The 24,193-nt window shown below is 36.0% G+C and overlaps 1 protein-coding gene across 3 annotated transcripts in view; it reads left to right on the top strand.

The window, feature by feature from the left end:
- The window catches only part of UNC80 (unc-80 subunit of NALCN channel complex), a 185,781-nt gene that overhangs the window by 53,648 nt on the left and 107,940 nt on the right, over positions 1-24,193 (top strand). The window contains exons 21-26 of one of the 3 annotated variants that reach the window (XM_087941122.1): positions 593-689; positions 4,725-4,897; positions 11,687-11,899; positions 16,720-16,855; positions 20,209-20,342; positions 21,110-21,275. In XM_087941122.1, the coding sequence (XP_087797248.1) occupies positions 593-689; positions 4,725-4,897; positions 11,687-11,899; positions 16,720-16,855; positions 20,209-20,342; positions 21,110-21,275 (919 nt within the window). Of the gene's footprint in view, positions 1-592; positions 750-4,724; positions 4,898-11,686; positions 11,900-16,719; positions 16,892-20,208; positions 20,343-21,109; positions 21,276-24,193 lie in introns of all 3 variants that reach the window. The other 2 variants (XM_087941060.1, XM_087941004.1) reach the window with 2 other exon arrangements.

Below are 24,193 nucleotides of genomic sequence, written 5' to 3'. Positions count from 1 at the left end.
TCAGATCTGAAGTCACTAATAAAGAGCTGTTGTTGTCATCTGAGTCTTGCCTCCGTTCTTGAACCATCCTCCCAGATCTAACATTTTCAGCTGATTGTAAACTGCAAAGAACCCAAATATGAAAATATGGACTTTATAGGTTTTACTGTTTTATTGGAGCTAAAATTTGCTTTACTAGAAGCTAAAACTTTCTGGATGAGAATTTTCTGAATAAGCAAAGCAATAAAATAATTCAAAAAATATTGGACCCCATAAAGTATTTCTACAGGAGAGAAAATGAAGCCACTGACTAGTTTTCTTAGCCCACTGCTTATCTCTCTCTTCATTGACTAGTTTTCCTTAGAAGTCATGAGATAGAAGAATAGATATATTAAGCATTAAGGAGAGAGGAGGGAGGGGAAAGAAGGAAGGTTGTTTTGCTCCTGTTTCCTACTTATTCAACTGTGATTCCCTCAACATGGTTCTCTTTATGGAGATATGGGCTTTAAAATATTACTAATAAAGGAAAATATTTATTAAGAAGAATGTTTTAATGTTTGATGTTTACATCAGCAATGAAAAAAAATGAAATGATGCTTCTTTTAACATTTAGGTAAAATTTACTAGTGCAGTGAAGCTATCAGAAGGTGGGCCTGGAAGTGGCATGGAAAATGGGCGTGAAGAAGAGGAGAATTTCTTCAAGCGTCTTGGTAAATGGCGCACCTGCCGAAGACATCCATCCAGGCTTCATCACACAGAAGAAAAAGATGGTTAGAAATCAGGGTTCTGTTTCTTCAGTCCTTTTTTTTAAACTTTAAACTTTTTCTTTGTTCCTTCTTTTTTTAAAAAATTATCTTCTTTCTTTAATTCACCCTTTACCTTTAAAAACATATTTCTGGACTCAATTTTGTTTTCTATGGCTTTATATATTTGTGGCCACTACTTTTTTCATTTCTTCTTATGTCATTTTTTATTTTCATTCAATTCTAGCCAAGAAGGAAAAGCATATATGGGCCAATGCATTTAGATAAAGCAAAATTGACCTTTCAAGAAATCAAATCCACTATTTGGAAAATTTGGAACAACATAGTATGCTAATATTTCACTTAGCTCCTTGATGTGAAATGTTGGATGTTCCCACCAGCTTATATTCCCCATTATTGATCATCTACATTTTCAGTAAAATTCAGCACTGATGAAATGGAAAACCCTGTACAAATGTGTTTTAATTATCTCTTTTCTTCTGTGTTTGCTTGTCTTGTGTCTTCATGCCATTTCTTATAGAGATGCGGTCCTTCATTCTTAGCAAAATTATGAATGACATTGAGAACACTTATATAATAAATATGATTGATTACTTTGTTATTTCTAAGAAAACAAGTTTTTGCCTCCAAAGAAGGTTAGGACTTAACTTCTTTCCAATATTTCAGATATGCATATGTGAGCTTTTCGTTACCAAAGAAACAACCTTGCATCTTGTTATTTTCCTGTTTTTGCATTGAAAAAGGGACACGGCATCCCAATGTTGTTTTCACAGAACTTTACATGACCCAACATTACATATTGCTTATGCTTCATTAAACATGGAAACGATGTTACTACCTCATTTAGTCATTGCTCCATCATAAAATGCCTTTCTATATGAAGAAAATGATGTTTCAGATGAAGACATATGATGTGTGATTATTGGCATCTTTTAATATGTTAATCGAAGTATTTGGGCTCTTTCTGATTGCAGCTATTTCTGGGTATCCTTCCATACAGGTAGCCAGTAGAATAATTTACTTTTCCCCCCCATAATTTAATAGCAAAGCCTAATGCCATTATAAGCAATGAGATCTGAATATCTTTGCAGTTTCAATGAAAAAAATTAGATGGTTTTTAGGCAGGGAATGAATGCATATTATAATTCATATCATGATTACTTTGTTTAAAGTCAAGCATGACTGTAGAATATGGTATAACAGACCTCAGACTTCAATTTGCGATATTATTTCAAATATAAATATTTGTATTTCAACATTCAATTTGTAAAAATGTACAAAATCTGTCAGTTTTTAACATGGAACAGCATATCCAATAGTGATGAAAATATCATTTTGTTTGGCTTTTGATTATGTGGCAATATGTGACAATAGGAGCTAATTGATAGTTTTAGTTCACAACTCAGTAGCATGCAATATAAAGATCTTACTGATGTGCCAAGGAGTAACTTGTTTTAAAATAAAATGTAGAGGGAATACATATATTATGCAAACTTCCTTAGATTAGGTTCAGATCAGCATGGCAGAATATGAGTAACCCCAGGACTGCAGCCTTAATTATAAAATTATAAACTCTTACTCATTCTTATTCAAATGTTAGCTCATAAGTACAATAGTTATAGTACAGAAAACTGAAATAAACCAAGGAACCCCAGGAATGAGTTTCTACATCATTCACTGAGTGAGGGAACTGATAGAAATGGAACTGAAATCAAATTGAAAAAAAAAAGAAGAAAAGAATGAAACTATATGCTCTGATTCATTTTTTTTAAACTGTGAGGGATGAAAAAGTTATTTCCTGAATTACTGCCATTGTGGGTAATTGGTTATCTCCTTCCTATTAAGTAGAAAGAATTGTAGAGCAGGAGTGTCAAATTAGAAGGGAGGGAGGGAAGGAGGGAGGAAGGAAGGCCTTCACTCTAAACCAGGGATGTCAAACTCAAGGCCCGGAGGCCGGATCCAGTCTGCAGGGTGCTTAGATCTCGCCCATGGGGCTGCCCTGGAAACAGTGGAAGGACTGGCCCATGGTGCCTCTGCCAGTGAAAATGGAGTTCGGGAGGCCAGCCCTCCCAAGCTCTGTTTTCACTGGTAGAGGGTTGCAGGAGGCCATCGCAGCTAAAAATGGAGCTCAGGAGCCCATTTTTACTGGCAGAGCGCTTGGGCTGCCATAGGTGCCCCTGACATGAGTGACGTTGAGCTGGCCACACCTACCCTGGCCATGCTCCCCCCCACCCCCCAAGGTCAAACACAACCTTGATGCGGCCCTCAATGAAATTGAATTTGACACCTCTGCTCTAAACTAAGATGGGCAGGTTTGGTGTCATAGGTGGCCACACTAAGTGAAAGAATTGCTTAGAATTTGGTCAAACCCAAATCTGAAGAACTGGTGAAGTGCTAGATGACTGAAGAAAAGCAAATGTCCACATTTTCAAAAAGGGGGAGAGGCATATCACAAAACAATTTAACATGAATGCCTGGGAAGATTCTAGAGCAGATCAATCCTCAAGCATCTTGAAACCAATGCAGTAATTACTAGAAATAAGCATATGCTTGTCAAGAACAAATCTTGGCATACTAATGTTATCTCATTTTAAAAATAAATTAAGCAGCCTTCTTAAAATATTGTGGGAATCTATAGTTAAAATTTACTTTGACTTCAGCAAAGGATTTGATAAAATACTGAGGATGTAACCACCTGAAGATGTATCACAAGCATGACCTGAATAAAATGATAATGACATGGATACATAGTTGTCTTACAAACTGTACTCAAAGAGTATTCATCTATGTTTCTTCATCTGATTAAAAAGTAATGAACTTCTGCAAAGATCAGTCCTCTACTTTTTATACTCATTAATGATTTGGATAAAGCAGAAGAAGCTTTTATGAGATGTGCAAATAATATAAAATTGGAAAGAATTAACAATAAATCAGAGAATCTAGATAAGTTAGAGAAGGGTGCAACAAAGATGACCAGAGACTAGAAATTAAGCCACATGAAAAAAGATTTAAGGAGTTGAGTATGTTTAACTTTGAGAAAAGATTATTGAGGGAGATATGATAGCATCCAGTGTTTTTAAGTAGAGAATGGCTATATGCTTGGAATGCTTACATTTTGATTTCTGCATTGAACAGGAAGGTTGCCTCTTTCAGTCTTATGACTCTATGAATCAGTTATGCAGGAAACAACACAGAAAACAACACTTACCCAAGTTGAGTTCTTTTTATAGATTACAAATTTTGACTCATAACTGAACATGGGTATTAGCTTTCGTTAATATTTTTTTATTTTCTGTTTTATATGTGTGATGGTTTGTTGTAATTTTGTCTTATTCCCTCATGCTTCCTGAGATGGATCTTTCTGTTTTAAAATGTGAAGCTATTTTTTTAAGCATGAAATCATTATAACAATCAGTTATAATTGTGCCATCCAGATATATTTATTAATTACCCGAATCTTCTGTTTTTCCGTAAAGGATCTTAAGTTTGGTACATGTCATTCCTCATTTTAATACCAGCCATGCAATCTAGGTTATCTTCAAAAGTGACATAATCATGACTATTCATAAATCCATAGAATATGGGCTCAGGTTTCAAGATGACTCCTGATCTCAACATGCAACTTCTTTGAACATCCTGATACCTCTTCTTGACAACCTGTGAACTTCCTGCACATTTAGCAACACTTCTCTCATTCACTGCCCCAAGGGTAGACTAAGCATAATGTCCCAAGGGGAGACTAAGCATTTTCTCTGGTACTAGGTGAGATGAAACATGTCCTAAAGACTCCATAGAGTTTGTTGCAGTCATAGATATTCTGAATATATGCCTCTCTCATTCTGTCACGCTTGATGCTCGAGGACAAATTAATAGGAGACATTTGCTTCAGAATTGTCAGTAGACCCAATGAATGTTTAAAACATCTATGGGGGATTTCTCTTTCCCCTCCCTCCCACCTTCCCTTTTGGATCTTCTTTTAAGGTTGCCAGACTTATGAAGATCATCTGACTTCCAGCCAAGAGGGAAACAAAAGCAAGAACGTGGTGAATTTGGGAGCCATTCGGCAAGGCATGAAGCGCTTTCAATTTCTCTTAAACTGCTGTGAACCAGGAACAATCCCCGATGCTTCCATCCTTGCAGCTGCTCTTGATCTTGTAAGTCTCTATGCACTTGTTTATGGGTTTTGTTTGTAATACTGAAGAGTCTGGCTTGTGATGGATTATGGTAACTGCTGAGAGAGAGTAAACTACTAGAGAAGGATGGGAATACTAATGTTAAGTACAGTGACTAATACATTATTTTTTATCCATCTGTAATTATGTCTTTCATTTTATTTGGATTTATGCTATGCTTAATGAAAACAATTCTTTTCTAATTCAAGCTCCACTTGTCACAACTCCACTTACTAAGCCTCTTATACAGTTATGTCATTTGTAACTCTGGCTACAATAATTTCACAAAGTTCAGTTGATGTATTCAATCAGTATCAATAATTAACCTAAACCATAACTAGGAGTCTCAAGTTATTCTCTGGGAGGTAAAGGGATAGTGATTTGAGGAAGTCTTCACTATATTCTGTTTTATGAGTTATTTATAGTCTGGGATTTGTGGATCCAAGAGGTAAATAATCCATAGCCTGCATAGATTGGGATCCAAAGAATCATTGTGCAAGCTACTTTTTGCTTTTCTCTCATCTCATCCACTATTAATGCTCCTCACCAATTGCTGATTTTACAGTGATTGCCATTTAATATAGTATTTTGATGTTTAAAACTTTTGGTGTTGCATGATATATTTTTGTAAGTAATTCTACCTATGCAGACATGTTCCCAATCACTCGCATCCTCAAGTCAGTAGTTACTCAGGGATACTTTTTGACTTATTTTTCAAGTTCTATTAGAATGTAGTTAGATATAGTTTATTTGGCAAGACATTGGGAAAATAAGGTATGAATTTTCTCTTTTGTACCCCAATTCATCCTGACTGTACTTTTATAGCCTTCTGTGTTATTGTACCAGTAGTCTCAGATTTCAAGACTTTACAGTAAATAGTATAGAGAAAGCTGTTGTATAAAATAGTAATATAGATATGCTGGCATGTCCCAACCCTTACCCATAAACAAAAGAGAAACCATTCTCTATCTCCCCCTCACTCCTTCTTCTTATCTAAGCCATCCTGAATAGCAGCACTGGAGGCCGGGCCTGAAGTTAAGGCCTAAAACCACTACTGCCACTCAAAAAGCTTGTCTCAGAGTATTCTAGGAAACAGTTTGGTCTGCGATTAAGGCACCAAACTAGAAAACAGGAGATGGTGAATTCTAGTCCCACTTTAGGCATGAAAGCCAGCTGGGTGACCTTGGGCCAATCATTCTTTCTCAGCCCAACTCACCTTACAGGATGGTTGTTTGGGGAAATTAGGAGGAGGGAAGAGTATTAGTTATGATATGAGTCATTCCATGTCAAGTGGTCTGATTTCAGAAAGTGTCCTCCTTGACCATCACAGATTTTGATGAAATTTTGTGTAAACATGCACACATGTACCCAATGAACATTGGTAAAGTGTTATATTTCCCAATGCAATACTTGTAGAGATATAGTCATTTGTGAAAGCCAGTGAAAGCCTTGAGCAGCATTTTAGACAACAAATATCTAATTCTCCACAAAATCCATCAGTGCAATCAGTTCAGGTTTTTTTAGGCCAGGTTTCAATGACTTCAAATATTTGCTTTGATATTTTGAAATGAAGTGATGGCCAGTCAGTTTCCACATTTTGCTAGCAAGTTTTTTGATGAAGCCATCAACAGTGAGAACATGATGGAGATCGCTCATGAGAATATTATTTTATTTAATAGAGCACAAAAAGAAGTATAAGATGGCCAAGTTTTGTATATCTCAACAAAATATTGCCAGAGATATTGTGTCTCAAAGTTGCCGGAACCTCAGAGTCATCCTGTAGAAGGCTGCAGTATGGGGGTCAAACAAATGACTACATCTCTGCAAGTATTACATCGGCAAATGTAACACTTTACCAATGTTCATTGGGGACATGTGTGCATGTTTACACAAAATTTCATCAAAATCCATGATGGTCAAGCAGGGACCACTAGATCACTTGACATGGAATGACCCATATTTCCTGTCTTGAGTTGTTTAGAAAGACAGGATAATAAACAAACAAACATCCCTCCTAAGACACATGAGTCTTGGGAATGGCACTGTTCTGTCCTAGGCTTCCCCCCAAAGCACTAAGCAAACTCTGTATCCCGGCAAAACCTCTTTTATTAAATGAATGTGAATTTATTGCATTCACATTCAGCCAACGGCCTGGCAAACAGTCTTCCAAAGGTATAATTATTAGCTCAGACCTTATCTATTTTGGAAAGCTACCCGGTAAATATTTCCACGTGCAGTGCTGACAGGGAAGGGCTGGGCTGGGCACAGTGTCTCTAGGTTACGCAGACAGATCTTCACAAGCCTGGAATGAATGAATGAAAGAATGAATGAATGAATTGTTTCCTGCAAAAGCCCCCTCCCCTTTTGCTCCTCTTTTAATCCTTACTGGGAGGGGCCATTCATCGTCCACCTGTGACCTTACTCCCACATCAACCCTGAGTTCTTAATTGTTTCTTCCTTTTGGCAGCTCTGCGCATGCGCAGGCTGGGAACTGGTTCCAGAAGCTTCCCTGCCTCACTGCTGTCTGAGCCCGAAGGCAGCTGATGACTGTCAGCCTGCCCTGGCCCCATCTTTGCCTCTGACGCAGAGCCTTCACCTGAGCCTTCCTCAGTCTCCAGGACTGGCCCAGGCTCCTCCCCAACTTCCTCGCTGTTCAACTCTGCTGCCAGCTGTGTCAGCCGCCAGCGGGCCACAACAGGCACAATGTTCCTGTGGGTCAGCACTCCCCAGTTTCTGCTGCAGACCACTTACCTTCAGCAGTCTTTTCTTACTGTTGACAGGCCTCTCTGGTGCCTCTGGATCACATGAGGCCTTTGTTCTTGAAGGAGAACTGTACTATCTCCGAAAACTACACAAAAGAACGGCCCGTTCTCATAAAATTTTCAGAGGCTTCAGAGATTGTGCAAGAGCACAGCCCATTCTCCTGCAGCCTTCACAACTGCCAAAAATCATGTGAGAATGAGGCATGCTTTCTAGAGTATTTGTGGGGTGGCATGTCATCTTTGACAGTTGCCATAGATTCACCATATTCTCTGGACATTCAGTCTTTTCGTTTGAGGAAAGCAACTAGACTTTCCTCCCTCCCTCTTTCTCTGTCTTAATTTCATGTTGCCTTCTACATGTGGACAGCCATAAAGAAGCATGCCAATATCTATAAAGAGTTTCCAGAAGATTCACTGAGGAAACCCTCTGCAAATCTCCTGGTGTGAAACCCCTCCCCCCCCCGATTTTTGATTAATTAATATTTTTCTTAGAGAATACTTTTTTGTGATTTAGAACCTTGTTTTCAAGTGTCTAGGAGAATGTTCATCAATAGGAGCCTCATTGGTACAACCCACTCTATGAAGAAGCAACAGCAATTATTTGTGAGGGGCAGGAGGGAAATCAAATACTCACATGCCTAATCCCCCTCCTTGTATGTACAGGTGACATCTTACAAGTTGTCAGAGTTTGTAGCAATCCAGCCAACACACAAATAAATAATTCAGCAGGATTCATTATATAGAAGAAACTTCTTTATATACAATAATAAAACAGGATGCATACCCCAGCAGCTCTTGCAACATGGTAGAGAGAAGAAGTAGCAAATACAAGTAGTCTCAAGCAAAGAGACAAACAAACTCTCATATACACAGAAGAATTAAGCTAAGCCACGCCCAGGCTCCAAGCCTTCTCACATGGTTCACACAAGTCCTGTGTCTCAGTCACCAAACAGTCCCCATTGGCTGACTTGTTGCTATGGCTATTCCAATTCATGAATTCTTATACACTGACACAAGTATCTGAAGAGAGTTAGTGCTTAAGTGAAATCCCTATGAACACATTACTTCTGGAATATTGGTATCCCTGATTACATTATATTTGTCCTTTCTTTGTGCAATGCAAAATAAGTGGTTCCACATCCTTCTGGCTTTTTATGCATATACCTAGGAAATGTCAGCAGGAGGAATTAACACCCTCTGGCTTTAAGTTTTCAAGGGAACATGTTACATAAGGAGACAAAGATTTGTTTCCCAAAGTCCAAGTCCTTGTGTTTTCTCTATAAGCACTTTCTGTGGGATCCCTATATCCACCCAGAAAGCTGCTTGTTTCATTCCGAGCTGATTCTCATTAACTCCAATGAATGCTGTAATTCTCTCAGGAACTACATACTGTAAGTCCACATATTCTGAAGCATGAATTGCAAATTATCTTTAACTTTCCTACTGACAATCAACTCTGCCCCCCCCCCCCAATTCTGAAGTTTTTCTCTATCCTTTGATCTATATGTTCAATTAATTATTTGGATGCTTTTTGCCATTATATGAAGCTGTCAAAGAAAATGGTGATTTTATGTTGTTACTGTTGTTTTCACCATCTTTAAGCATTGTACAAATACTGGAATAGCAGCAGGAGGCAGCTATATAAGCAAATTATGAGGACGATGTGCATCTTATTTTGAATTTTGCAGCCATGCGTTGCTTTGTTTCTGTGGACAATGAAAGTTGTAACTTATGGTTCTTTTCAGCTATGCAGCTTGTGGCTAATTCATTTATCTTCATTTGTGATGTGTTTCTCTGTGGTGTGAATTCATCCTTATCCATTCTGTCAAACACCTTCATCTTTTTCTTGCTGCTTCTTCAGATTGCTCTGGGCATAAGGTAAGCTACTGCAATGCCTTTGCATAATGTTCTGAGATTCAGCATGTTGACTCTCAGTGTAATGTGGATAACATTTGTTTCATATGAAGCCAACAGAAAGCTATGTCATGGATCCTCAGTTGAGACAAGGCTTGAAGCATTAGATGTATATGAAATAGCTCTTGCAATAAAGGTCTGAGTTGCTGAGCAATAAAGCCGTTTAGAGCTATAGAGAACAGTCAAGCATTCCAATCAAAACCATGTTCAGTTGAACAGAGCTGCCTACCTCTTATTTGATAGAAAAAGCACACATCACTCCCTCACAGTCCACTTTGGATCTGTGGGAGATAGATTTGCATTCAGAGTTCAGATTCATTTTCTCCATTTAATGTTAACATTTCACATTACTTAAACTTTTAAATGCATAAACATTGGTAGTTGCAGATTCGATTGTTGAGCTAATATGGGCTGGCTCAATGCAGAATTCGGGTTGTATAACATAATAGAAGAGTAAATATAAACAATAATTAATTTTATATTTATAAAAATATAAACATAAAACTCACTCTTCGCCTTACTGCAGTTAAGGAGGTATAAGAGAAAAAGATCTTTTGTATTTGCTCTTGTTTGCTCCAATGAAATTAGTTAATATAAAACAAGAACCCCACCATCTTTTTTGCAGGGGTGGTGGTGGAATCAGCTTTTTTGGAGGCAAGAAGAAAATTCTTATGTCAATCAGGGAAGCTTCATGAAAAAAAATGCAATGATTATTTACAGTGTGAGTTCATGTTTTAATTAAAGAATACTGATTCACACTTGGTAATAGCTACATAAAAATTCAGGGCTCATCATTTTGTTTGGATTAATTAACAAAGAGCTGCAGCACAATGAGTACTGTACATGTATGACACTGGATTATGTGATTGTTTCGTGTGATGTGAATAAACCCTAGTTTCCTCTTCTCCCCATGTTTGCTGGGTAATTATGTATTGTCTTGTCTGTGCCATGGTTTGAATTGCGCTCCATTCATTTGCCAATATAGAATTTACTTGCAAATTCAATTTGTGCAAATTTTGGAAAAAATATCCTTCAGTTTACAATTTAATCTAAAGTGACCTAATTTGTCTTTCCCAGAACTATACACAAAATAGAATGTGTAATACTTTAATACCAACATTTTTCCAGATTGTTATTTTTTGTTTTTGCTTTATGAATAGGAACAAAAAGTCATGCTGAAATGTGCATAGTGATGGAAATAATGTTCCAAAGTTGATTATAACTGAAGTATTACTTGAAAATGTGTATGTTTTGGAAAGTATGTACAAAAATGTATATATATGCATACAAAAATGCAAATTAATTTTCATGTTACCTTTAATTAATTAATAAATGCAGACATGGGATATTACAAATTAACTTTCATCAGAGAGATTAGTTCCTCTGTAATAAAAGAAGGAAGGGAGAATAACCAAAGTAGCTTTTGTTGTACTGATCAATTATGAATTGGTATTACACTGGAATAAACTGATCTAATATTTCATTATCAAGGAAGTGGTAGCTCAGAGGTGAGTCTGAAGTACTACATGTATTAGAGTTAAATCCCTACAAAAAAAGTTTAGATGATTTAGGAATAGTTTGTGAAATTCTCATTTTTATAGAGTTTCTTATATTTCTTAAAACCAAATATATTAAAGTTTGAAAAATTTATTTATTTTTACTCTTTTCCTTGATTTATTTTTAGCAATCTCATTATATTTAGTATAAAAATTGTGTAAAAATGTTAGCATATTTTTAGTGTCCTATCTTTTAGTATCTCTTGGAATGCTAATTATCGTTTTAGAAAATATTTTTTTCTTGCAAAAGCCTTGTCGCATAACACATTGTGTTTTACAGCTTAGATGAAGCCATTATTGTGTACCTCGTATCAATAAATTTTGAAGCATTCCTCAATTGGCAAAAGAGCCTGTCCTTAACTGACAAAAAGCCTGATAGGTCCAAGCCATCTATGATATTTGCTTCATTTACATTTGCTTGAAACAGCATTGTATATATTTTATTTTAAAAAAATTAAAACCTGACTCCCTGAGTCTTTATACTGTTTTTTTCAACCTGCTAGCTTTCATCTTAAGGATATTCTGGTAATACATTTTAGGAGGCACCAGTGGTGGCGAGGGCTGCCCTTTTCTTGGAATGTGCTCGCTTTGTGCACCGCTGCAACCGGGGCAACTGGCCAGAATGGATGAAGGGGCATCATGTGAATATTACTAAAAAAGGCCTTTCTCGTGGGCGCTCTCCAATCGTGGGGAATAAACGAAACCAGAAGTTACAGTGGAATGCAGCCAAGCTCTTCTACCAGTGGGGGGAAGTAAGTTTCAGTCCTTCCCACTCACTTTCCCTCCCTCATTTTCTTACCAGTCAGCAATATCAAAGTTCTGCTCTGAATAATCCACGGGGTTTCTGATTTATACTAATCTATTTTCTTACAGTTTTGTTAGACACACATTTGATGTAGCCTAACAAGGTTACTTAAATGATTCCACTTTTCTGCATGAAAACTGATCAGTTAAAATCAGTGGCTCTGGTTCTTTTCCAGGTTTTCTACTATTAGAAAGAAACAAGATTTGTTCATGGCAGGTTTTGTCATTCTAAAAGTTTTGCTTTTACTCCCTTCTCCACAGCAATGAAACAAACTCAAATTTCTGTTTTATTTAGTAAAATATTCATAGAGTTACAAGTTGCTGTCAAAAAACTCCACTGATCAGAGTTAATTAAAATGCAATATAAAACTTTGGTCATTGCTTTTGCCATAGGCAAGCCATTTGTTATTGGGGACAATAACATTTATCAGAGCTGTGGAAAGGATTGCAGAAAAATGCAGACTTCCAAGGAAGCAATGACAGACTTAAAATAGCTTTGTTGAGAAGAAGCCAATGGCCGCAGTGGAACAAGGAGCCAGCAAATGGATAATCTCTTCAGAATCTTTCTCCAGATAAAGGAGAGAGCCTGGGATTGCCCACAAGTGCTCCATGTGATGACTCCCTTCGAGGAGACCATAATATATCTTTGGCAGGTTTTAAAGGTCTGGCAGCTGAGGCCAACCCTTCCTTGCCCAAACCACTAGGTTTGCATACTTCTTTTCTTAATCACTTCTAGAAATGGCTTCTTAACAGCTTTTTGGATATTAAGAATCTTCAGAAAGGCAAATTTCATTACACTTGGTGCATTCCCTTCAATTCTGATGAAAGAAGTTTTAGGCAAGGACTCCCCCCCATATTTTTGCAAATTTTATTTTGAAAGTTAATATACAAAATAAAGAAAACAGAAAAAAACAAACTAATATCTTCAAACGCTAATAATAAAAATGTGTGTGAAATAAAAAATGACAAATAGTGAATATATTATTTACACTGACATTAAACAAAATGCCCATCCTGGTTGAATGATGAAAAATATATTGAAAACATATTTTACATTTTCCTCTCCTTACATAACTGGTCTACAAATAAGTATAAACTTTTCCATCTATATTTAGTAAAAAATTCTATATTACATAAAAATATGTCCATGATGTGGAAATCTATCTGTTAGTCAAATCCATCTGTTCACAAAATAAAAACATAGTCAACAAGTAACTCCAAAAGTAAAAGTAATCTTCAAAGCCCTCTGTTATGTATCTGTTATTGTATTTAACCTGCAGAAAGTCCACAAACGACTTCCAGTCTCTTATAGTCTCATCTAAAACATTGTCTCTAATCAATGCAGTTAATTTCACCATTTCTGCCAGTTCAGTCAATTTTTAAATCCATTCAATTGGTGTCCTCTTTTCTTTCCAATACTTAGCATAAACAATCCTCAGAACCATTACCATATACTGAAGCAATGTTCCAAACTATTAATTTTTCAATATTCTATTAATTTATTCATAATGCCTAGAAGAAAGGCTTCAGGTTTCATTAGTACTTGTATTTTAAATATTTTCTTTTGTCATTATTATATTTATCTGATATGATTTAGCATACTTATAAGACCAAAACATGAAAAAGTGTACTTGGAGTTTGATTACATTCCAGCACTTGTTAAGAATGGCACTATTCATTTTCGCCAATCTTTCCAGAATCAACTACCAATGATACATCATTTAATGCAAGTTTTCTTTTAAACTGAAATTAAAAGTAAAATTTAAACCATTGGTTCATATATTTTCCCATTGATCTAATGTTATGTTAGAACTAATTTTTTTGCTCATTTTACCATATGATTTTTAACATTTTCCAGATTCATTTTAACTAACATTTTATAAACTAGCAATCAGATCCAGAGCATGAGTTCCTTCTCAATTCAGATTTATCTCCTGCAAAAACAAAAAAATTTAAATCAAATTTAAATCTTTCAAAAATTCTATAATAGTTAAACCAGTCACAATTAAATTTTTCACATGCTAGATGTTCTCTTTTTTTTAACCTTAGGTCCCTCTTCTTCAAATATCAATAAATTACAATATATCATCCATTTAGATTCCAGTAGCATCTCTTTTCTGTTGGGGACTCCTGATTTAAAAGAAAGCTCTTTAATCAATATCAGTATAGTCTGAAAAAGAAATAACATTCTAATATCAATGACTGAAATTCTCCCCATTAATGACAAATCTAATTTTTCTGTGTAAATCCAGCTTTATCTCATTCCACATTTTAACATAATTATTTTTAAATAACTTAGAATTTTTATTAGTAAGAGTCAGTCCAAATACTTTAGCTTTTTCATAACTTTATTGTCAATTTTTGTTTATTTTCAAACCCGCCACTTTTCAAAATGTTTTAAACTTCCTCATAGCATATTTAATATTCTTTAAGAGTCTTGCAAAATCAAAATCAAGTCATCAGCAAAGGCATGAAGTTTAAATTTATGTGCTTTGATTGTAATCTCTTTACTCTGTTGTCTAATATTCCTATTTAAGAATTCCAACATCAAGATAAATAATAAAGGAGATAGATGACACCCCTGTCTTGTTCCTTTCTAGATTTCACACGAGTCTTTCAAATCTTAAATTCACCATTATCTGAGCCTTCTATAGTGTATAAGTGGACATTAATCTCTGGAAAAAAAAACAAGTCCAAAATGCATCTTTTCAACTACTATAAACATAAAATCCCAGGTCAAATTGTCAAAAGCTTTTTCTGCATCCAAAAAAATAATGAAATCTATTTGTCACTGTGTTGTTGTAAATGCTCTATTATGTCCAAGACTATTCTCACATTGTCATTTAGTTATCTTCTGGGTAGAAAACCTTATTGAACTTCCTTTATGTAGTCTCATAAAAGTTTTTTAGTCCTTTGGTTAAAATGGATGTCAACAATTTATAATCATTATTAAGAAGTGAAATTGGTCTGTAATTTTTCACAGAAGTTAAGTCCCCATCCTCTTTGGGTATCAAAGAGAGATGATGGGTTTTTTCCATGAGTCAGGCATAGAATTTTCTTGTAAAATAGAGTCCATTAATTCCTTCATCAGAAGAAGTAGATGATCTTCAAATATTTTATAAAATCCACTTGATAGGCCATTTGGTCCTGGAGCTTTACCTGTCTTAACTCTTTTAATTGCCCATTTACATTCCATATTAAAATCTTACAATCCATCCATTATAATAAAGAAGTTTCAGGTATTTCAACTATAGCTTCCATTTCCACAACCTCAGATTTCTTTTTATCTTTTTCTTTAAGGCCAAATTCTTGTGGTAATTGATTCTTCGGCTTTTGAGAAATAATGCAATTCAGAACCATACCTTTCCTGAAAATCTTTGGCTACTGAATTTAGTCTAAAGCATTGAATTCTAAAGATAAAGATGATCCTTCCAATTTATCTCAGCAAAAAAGAATGTTATTCTGCTTTATAAGATCTGTCAGGAAGGAATATTCTTTATGTTTCCTTAATATTGTAGTTGGAATTTCTCTAAATATTTGCATCTATTTCATTAAAATCTCATTGGTAATGTTTTTGCATTACTTGTTCTTAAGTAGATTTTCTTACAAATTGAATCATGACATTTCTTGATAACTGTCTTTGAATTGCACATACTTAATTTCATAAATGGACTAAGGGGCTAGGTCAATTTGAAGTAAAAATTTAAAATTAAATATAAGAAGCCTTCCTGTGGGAAATTGCTGTTGATTAGAAAAGAACATGATGAGAGGACTTTGAACATTGGACACTAGGGAAAACCATAAAAATCTAAATATTATAATAATTAAAGGAGAAGAGATCCAACAATAAAGAATGGAGCAAGATAGTTTAATATTGGAAGAATTTAAGGATATTTGGGGACAATGCACTAAGAAATTACTCTTAATATTATCTGCTATTCTAAAAATGGATTTAAAAGATGATATAGAAGAGGAACAACTTTTATTGGATAAAACTTTGGAGACGCTATTTAAAGGGATTAAAGATCAAGATTTTTAAAAGCAAAGGAAAAGAATACAAAGTCGGATTATTTGATCAGGGATAAAATGTATATATTGCTTCTGGTAGTTTTTAATGGATTTTTCTTTAATGAGGCTTTAAACATTTGTTTAAAAATGTGGAAAAAAGGGAACTACTGTGGTAGTTTCAGAAAAAGTGATAAGTTACTGTAAAAAACAAAGGAATATAAAGTTGGTTTAACTCTTAAGGGATTTTGCTGATTACAACTGAATAACAAAGCTTTAAAATTGTTTATAGGTAAGAGATGAGATATGGGAAGAGGTCTTATATTGCTGTATCAGAGGTGATAAGTTTCTGAAAATGTTTATGCTTGTCTTGATTGAAGCAGAAAGTCATTTCTTCATATATTTCTTTTTTCCCTTTTTTCCTCTTGCGTGTTTTATTTTTCTCTTTACTTTTTATATTTTTCTTAGTTTGTATTAGTTTTTTTAACTTTGAATCTGTAACTTTTAATAAAAATTATTATACCCGGTATATAAAAAAGGAAGCATTAGAGCAGGATGCTAGAAGTTAAAACATTTTGAATATCGTAAAATATTATATAAAAGCTCTACTTGTTATGTTATTTTTCCCAGGTCTTTTTAAATGACATAATATAATCAACATAGATACAAAAGAGGTCTTTATTTGCAAACTTGAACATCATCATTGAGATTTTCTCCTTTAAAAAGCATTCATGACCTTTTCTTAATTCCATACTTTTGGCAGGCAATTGGAGTCCGTCTCAATGAACTTTGCCATTCTGAGAGTGAGAGTCCAGCCAATCTGCTGGGCCTCATTTATGATGAGGAGACCAAAAGGAGGCTGAGAAAGGAGGATGAGGAAGAAGACTTTTTAGATGACAGTAAGGAGACTCCCTTTACTACAAGAACCCCCACTTGTAAGAACCTCTCCTTTAGGAACACTTATTCTTTTTTTCTTTCTTTTTTTCTTTTAAAAAAATCCTTTTTTCCTTTTTGGTTCCCTTTCCACCCAGTGTTTCACCCCATTTCCTCTTTTCTTCTTCTTTGACTATTTGAATTTTGCTCTAATGTGTTATGTAGTAGTTTGGTGCATTAAAAACAAGAAGGGGAAGAAATAATTAAATATGTTGCCTTTTATATAAATAAAAATGTAGCCACCTGCAGAATCTTGTGAACCTAGTTGGGTTCATCTTCTTATCGGCATCCAATAATTACTTCCAGTAGCTCAGTAGAACCTAGGTAAACTTATAAATCAGATAGTGTAGACTTCTACTTGAATCTGCACTGACTGTTTACTGGGGACTGCAAATGTAGACCTGAAATTCCAATTTCCAATATGATCCATTTTTGTTTTTTAAATTTATTTTTAAAAAATTATGTGCTCAGAGCAGTGCATATAAGAAAATCTGAAGATTTATAACAATAGTGATAAAATATAAATTTATTTATTTATTTAATTGATTTATGTTGCTGCCTACCCACCCATAGTGACTTAAGGCAGCTTACACAATGTAAAACCATATTTAAAACAAAAAAATAAAAATAAAAAAACAATAAAAACTAACAAAAAGAATCAAATAAATAAATAAAATACAATAGAACAAAATCTGGAAAAAAAAAATCCCCCCTCAACTCCCACCTCCCAACCCGATGACAGCAGATCACACGAGCCATTTGATGGGCTGCATCCCACTCTGGGTTCCCCAGACCCGCTGGCAAAACCAGATCTTCAGTGCCTTCTGAAACAGTGCTAGAGTGGGGGGCGGAGAGAGTACTGAGCCCTGAGGAACCCTGTAAAGCAGTGGGCGAGGGCTGGATCTCTCCCCTCCTATCAACACTTTATATATACTTTATTATATTGCATTAATCCAAATTGTGCAGAGGTGAGATTTCACAAAGCCTCAAACTACCCATTAAATGTTTGCCCACCATGAGAAAATATGCCCCAGGTTTGTGAGGGTTTCAAGGTTTTTTTTAAAGTGCTATGCATGATTTATGCTTCTGCTAGCCATCCTATTGTCTTCTAACTCCACCAGAACTTGTAAAAAATCAGTCCTTTTAGATGGTATCTGTCTGTTAAATGGAAAACTAGAAAACAGGCTAAATGAAAAGATTTAAATTGGAGGTCAAATATTCATCTGTGGAAGTTTTTTTTTAATGGTAAACAGATTCTAGAAAAAACGTTGCCTTCAAAATGGGGGACTACCACATTCAGAACTCACAATAAAAAGTTACTAATACTTCCATGTCAGAAGCACCAAAGTGCTTTCATGGTGAAAGAATTTGCTGGGGCGCTCGCAGGTGGGGGGGGCTCCTTTTGCATCCCGATGAAATTGCCACCAAAGTGGTACCCATTTATCTACTAACGGAGTTGGAGCATGAGACGGGAGCTCACCTCACCCTGAGCAATGGCTCTCAAACACTGTGTTCAACCTTATGAGCCACCACACTCCTTAGTAAAGGAATTAATTGTCTATCTTGATTGGTAACCGTGGTAGTTGTAGACGAACACATCTGCAAATCATGAGGTAAAGGAAATTTATGCTTTAATATTATGTAATGTAACAATTAGTATCACACAATTATTTAAAATGGCAAGAAGACTGTATGATAACACTTTTATAAATCAGCACAGACAAGTAGAACATGACACTACAATTGACAGCAAAATGTCTCAACAAAATGTAGGTCAGTCTAGCAGAACAAAAATGTTTCAAAATGTCATCTACATGTTTGTCTATTGTAATACATTGATTTATATGTGTGTGTATTTGTAATGTTTTTCTTCCCCTCTAAGCATGCTATCCATTAGAGTTTCTTGTGATTTTGTTGGATTTACTTTGTAAATATCTAAGTCTAGAACATCTAAGCCATCTAATATTTGGATAGAACAGATTGTGGGCATCATATTTCAGTTACCAAGGCCTGGCAATATATTGGTTCTTAACCTTGCTCATATACAGCCTGGACCCTTTAATCTTTGTCAGTTGTCTAGAATTATTCTGTTAGTTGTGTGGCTAAATAAATATTTAAGAATGCATATGTATACATGTACATGCATAAGGACTTTCTATATCTTGCTGCAGAGTGCTCACAGTGAAGGAATTAGAGAAAAAAAAAGAATTTGTAAATCAGAGAGAAATGGGACCTCTGTGACTGTATTTTAATTCTGTCATTCAGAAGTTCTGTAACATTTCATAATATAGAGAATCAGCTCACTTGCTATTAAGATACACAGTGTCATCATCATGTCCTGTTGCACTTCTTATAAAGCAATGCAGCACACAGTTAGACGTATTAGTTACTTAACAACAGTTTTAGTAAAGATTTTATCTGAAAAGAATTATAGCTTGTCCTAGTTTGTTATACAATTGTAGGATGACTATGAGAGAATCTTGAAGAAATTTAACTCTGTATTATCTAGATCTCAGATATGAAGAATTTGCAATTTCAAACTTGAAATTTCAAATTGCAAGCTTTCAAACTTGAAAGTAGGAAATTTGGTGAAACCTACCATGGTTGTTCAATTTCTCTAAGGTGAAAATATTTACAGGGAATACATCTACAATAATAAAAGTATGGTGAAGTCCTTTATTTTCATCTAAATTGACAGAAGTTTTGCTATTGTTTAATCAGTTCTTCAAAGAAATATTTTATAATTGTATCAAGTATGTATCAAGGCCAAAATTAAATATGACATGTAGCTTTTCCCCCTGTAATTTTTCAAACAAACAAAAGTTGCTATTTTTCTTTCATGTAGCAGAATTAACAATATAGAGAACAGCAGGGGAAGTTCAGGATTAATCTGCTACCAAATAAATCACACTATTATTCCTCTCAAACTGAATCTCTGGAGAATGTGTTAGTTAAAGGGGAAAATAATGGAAAAATAGTATAAGAGTGTGTAATTTCTAAAACAGATCTGAATTATGAGCTGAAGAGTTCTTACGGAGACTTCATTTATAGGAATCGTGTCTTTGAGATCAGTGCAGTGGTGCTGTTGTAGAAGTATCATAAATCACAGTGAATATGAAACAATACCATAGTTAAATGTGACTGTCACATTTCCCTTCGCCCCTCCAAAAATAGAATAATCATACAACATATTGTTCCATACACAGTTTGCATTATGTACTATGTCTGGTGGTGTCCATTTTTTTAGAATGATTTTTTTCTTTGCTGCTATTTTTTTGTAAGAGAACATATATATTTATATGTATATTTTCTTTTTTAGGTACAGTAAATCCCACCAAATGTTGTTGTCCTTTTGCTTTGAAGATGGCAGCATGTCAGCTTCTTCTAGAGATCACCACTTTTCTTCGAGAGACCTTTCCCTACATGCCCAGGCCACGTACTGAACCTCTTGTGGTAAGTGAGAGAGAGGGAGGGATCTAGGATATAAAAGGATAAAGTTGCAGAAGTGGGGAAGATCTGGGTAGGGCAGGAAACCAAAAATCAACTGGGTAGCTAAAGAATGTATTGATGAGACAGAGTTAAAATATGCTATCCAAAATGGCCAGTGATTTGGTCATAGGTTTTGTGGCGGGGAATGATTTCCCAAGATGGATATATGGCAATTTAATCCAACCATTCTTGACGTTCTTTAGTTTAGATACACAGAGGTCTCTTTAGGGGCAGTATGTGGTGGCGAGCAAAATATAAAAGCAGATTCTTACTGTTGCTCTGAAAGCTCTGCCTATTTCTATGTGCTTTGTGAATATCTCATGCTCATAAAAAAGAGACTAAGCTTATGTCACAATGATGTAATACTGTTTTTGTAATATTGACAAAAGTTTGGGACCTTACTTGGTAATATTTATTGCAGCATGAAAATCACTGAGAACAAATTGGATTTTTTGTTGGCTATTCCTATTTAATCTTTAAAGTAACTTCCCCTGAAAATATTTTATGATAGAATTATAAGAGCAGCATATAAAAACCAGTTATAAAGTCAATGATTTTCAGTGTAGCCTACTTCCTTCTTGTGTTCATTGCAAAATAGTAAGATAAAATCTAATGCAACATTTACATTTCCTTCTCAATTTGAACTTTCTTGCTTCAGGAAAAAAACTTGAAAGCCTGTTTTATTTATACACTTGCTTGTCATACACTTTTATGGTTATATAATATTATAGGATCTGGAGAGTTGCAGGCTACGTTTGGACCCTGAGATGGATCGACACAGGTATGAGAGGAAGATCAGCTTTGCTGGGGTTTTGGATGAAAATGAAGATTCAAAAGATTCCTTACACAGCAGCAGTCATACCTTGAAGTCTGACACAGGTTGTGAAGAGAAGAAAGGTTTGTTATCTACTGAAGCTTTTGCTTTATTGCAAACTCTAATGTCACTGTGCACAGCATGTCCTTATTTCCCTCAAAATAATATTAGACTACACTAAGCTGAATCAAATACAGTTGCATTTAGATGTATTTTTGGTACTTTAGTTTCAATGCTATCAGTTCAACATTTGAACACTGGTAAGACTCTTATTTGGGTGGAATTGTTGTGCCTTGATATAGTCTATCAGACAAACGCCTCCTCCTCCATCCTCATCTTACAGAGTTGTTATTTTTAATTCTCCAGTGCAAATTGCTGTAAAAGAGTCCTTGCCATGAGATTGATCAATTAAATAAATTAATTACCTCTGTCAGTTTTTAGAGTACTTAAAATCATATTTGTCTGTGCTGGATTATAGACAAACTAAATAAGTAGTAAGTAGACATTGCATCAATATATTAATTATAAAGTCCTTTAATTAAGTACTTTAATCATTTTATTATATATATATATATATATATATATATATATATATATATATATATATATATATATATATTTCTGAGGTTCTCGGGGTATTTGTATGTGGATCTTTGGTTGTTCGGGTTTTCTCCCGCGTAAGATTCAAGTATCTAGGCAACGTTTCGATGAAGTCTCATTCATCATCTTCAGGCTTCTGTCTTCGGCTCTTGCTTCTCAGAGTGATGTGAGATTGCAGCTGCTTCTTCCTTTTAACTGCTAGTGGGGGTGGGACTTGATTGGGTGGGGGCTTGACTGAAGATGATGAATGAGACTTCATCGAAACGTTGCCTAGATACTTCGAATCTTACGCGGGAGAAAACCCGAACAACCAAAGATCCACATACAAATACCCGCGAGAACCTCAGAAAACAAATATTGCACCTCTACGGGGAGGAAACCCACCATCTGACCAGGACTTACAAAAAACTTGAAGTCCAAAGAGCTTCCATTTTATGTGACCTTGCATTCCTATGCAACTGCCGAGATCAAAATTTAATTCCCACAAGCTTCCAATTGAAATTCCACACCAACACAGCAGCCACCAAACGCATCCTAAAAAGAACAGAATTGGCCCTAATCAGAAATGAACTTCACACAAAAAGGTTTCTCCTAGACCAAATCAACAAAGATCTCCTCACACTCCACCTCAGACTCAGCAACAAGATTCACCCCCTACTTTGGGACAAATCCAAACAACTCGCTGTCTGGAGAGCCGAAACACAGACCACCCTCAAGACAGACACACACACCAACAAACTCAGGAAACTACAACAACGCCAGATACCAACTCCTCCCCCCCCACAGCCACACATGAAACAAACAGTGCACAACATCTCAGACAAGATCCTCACTGAAGCTGAAACCAAGGTCCTTTCAAAAGGATTCAACTTTGCTGTCGCTCCCAAACACATCCCCACAGAAACCATCATATGTGGAGTTGAAACCAGCCTGACCAAAACCAACCCTGACGATGCTAACAAAATCAGACACGAAATCACCAACATCCTCTGCACTAGCAAACCACCCAAAAGCAACTTATCCAAAGAAGAACAAACTGCACTACTTAACCTGAAAGAAGACACCAGCATAATAATCCTACCAGCAGACAAGGGCAACGCGACAGTGGTTATGAACACATCTGACTACCAAACCAAGTTAACCAACCTACTCCAAGACCCCACATACAAACCCCTAAAGACAGACCCCACCACCTACCTAGAAAAAACTACCAAATCCAAAATAAAAGCCTCCCCCATCAGTGAAGAAATCCAGCAAAGAATCATACCCAGAGAGAAATCATCCAGATGCCCTAAGCTTTATGGTCTCCCCAAGATACACAAAGAAGGAACCCCACTCAGACCAATAGTCAGCTCCATAGGCTCACCTCTACAAAACCTGGCCAAATTTCTCGCCAAACAACTACAACCCTATGCAGAATCCATCAACTCACATGTAAGAAACTCATTCCAGTTCATCGAGATCATAAAGAAACAAAACTTACAACCCAGCGACCTACTAGTAAGCTTCGATGTCATATCCCTCTTCACCCAAGTGCCAATAAAAGAAGCCTTGAGAGCCATCCAAAACAAATAACCCCCCCCCAAGCACATCCTAGATCTGACCAACCACTGCCTATCCAATACATACTTCACCTACAATGGACAAAAATACAAACAAATAGAAGGAGCACCCATGGGATCACCCCTCTCACCTGTCATCGCAAACCTCTACATGGAACACTTTGAAACACAAGCTCTAGAAAAATACGACCACAAACCCAAACTCTGGCTCAGATACGTAGATGACACCTTCATAATCTGGCCACACGGGAAAGAAAAACTGAACAACTTCCTCACACACCTCAACAGCCTACACCCCAAAATACAATTCACCATGGAAACAGAAGCCAACAGTCAACTTCCCTTCCTAGATGTCTTGGTATACAAAAGATCCAATGGCTTGGGGGGTGTATTTGTTTTGGATGGCTGTCAAGTCTTCTTTTATAGGCACTTGAGTGAAGAGGGATATGACATCGAAGCTCACTAGTAGGTCGCTGGGCTGTAAGTTTTGTTTCTTTATGATCTCAATGAACTGGAATGAGTTTCTTATGTGTGAGTTGATGGATTCTGCATAGGGCTGTAGTTGTTTGGTGAGAAATTTGGCTAGGAAACCCGCCCTCATTAACAAACGAGTACCTAACATGAAGAATGACACCAGACCCACACCCACGAGAGCCACACAAGATGCTACCACCACACTTCCATGTAGAAAGCAGACTCACACCCACACAGATGATGAGACACGACCACGGACCAGAAGCCGTACCGCAGCTGCATCACTGCCCACTTCAAACCCCTCCAACCCATACATGAAGCGAATGGACGCCCACCATGAAGATGTGGCATGCCCACGAACGCGA

This window comes from Pseudonaja textilis, chromosome 1, assembly GCF_049901715.1.
Source record: "Pseudonaja textilis isolate UNSWEBS1 chromosome 1, rPseTex1.2, whole genome shotgun sequence".
NCBI classification, from domain to species: domain Eukaryota; kingdom Metazoa; phylum Chordata; class Lepidosauria; order Squamata; family Elapidae; genus Pseudonaja; species Pseudonaja textilis.
This window is presented reverse-complemented; position numbering and strand designations above follow the sequence as displayed.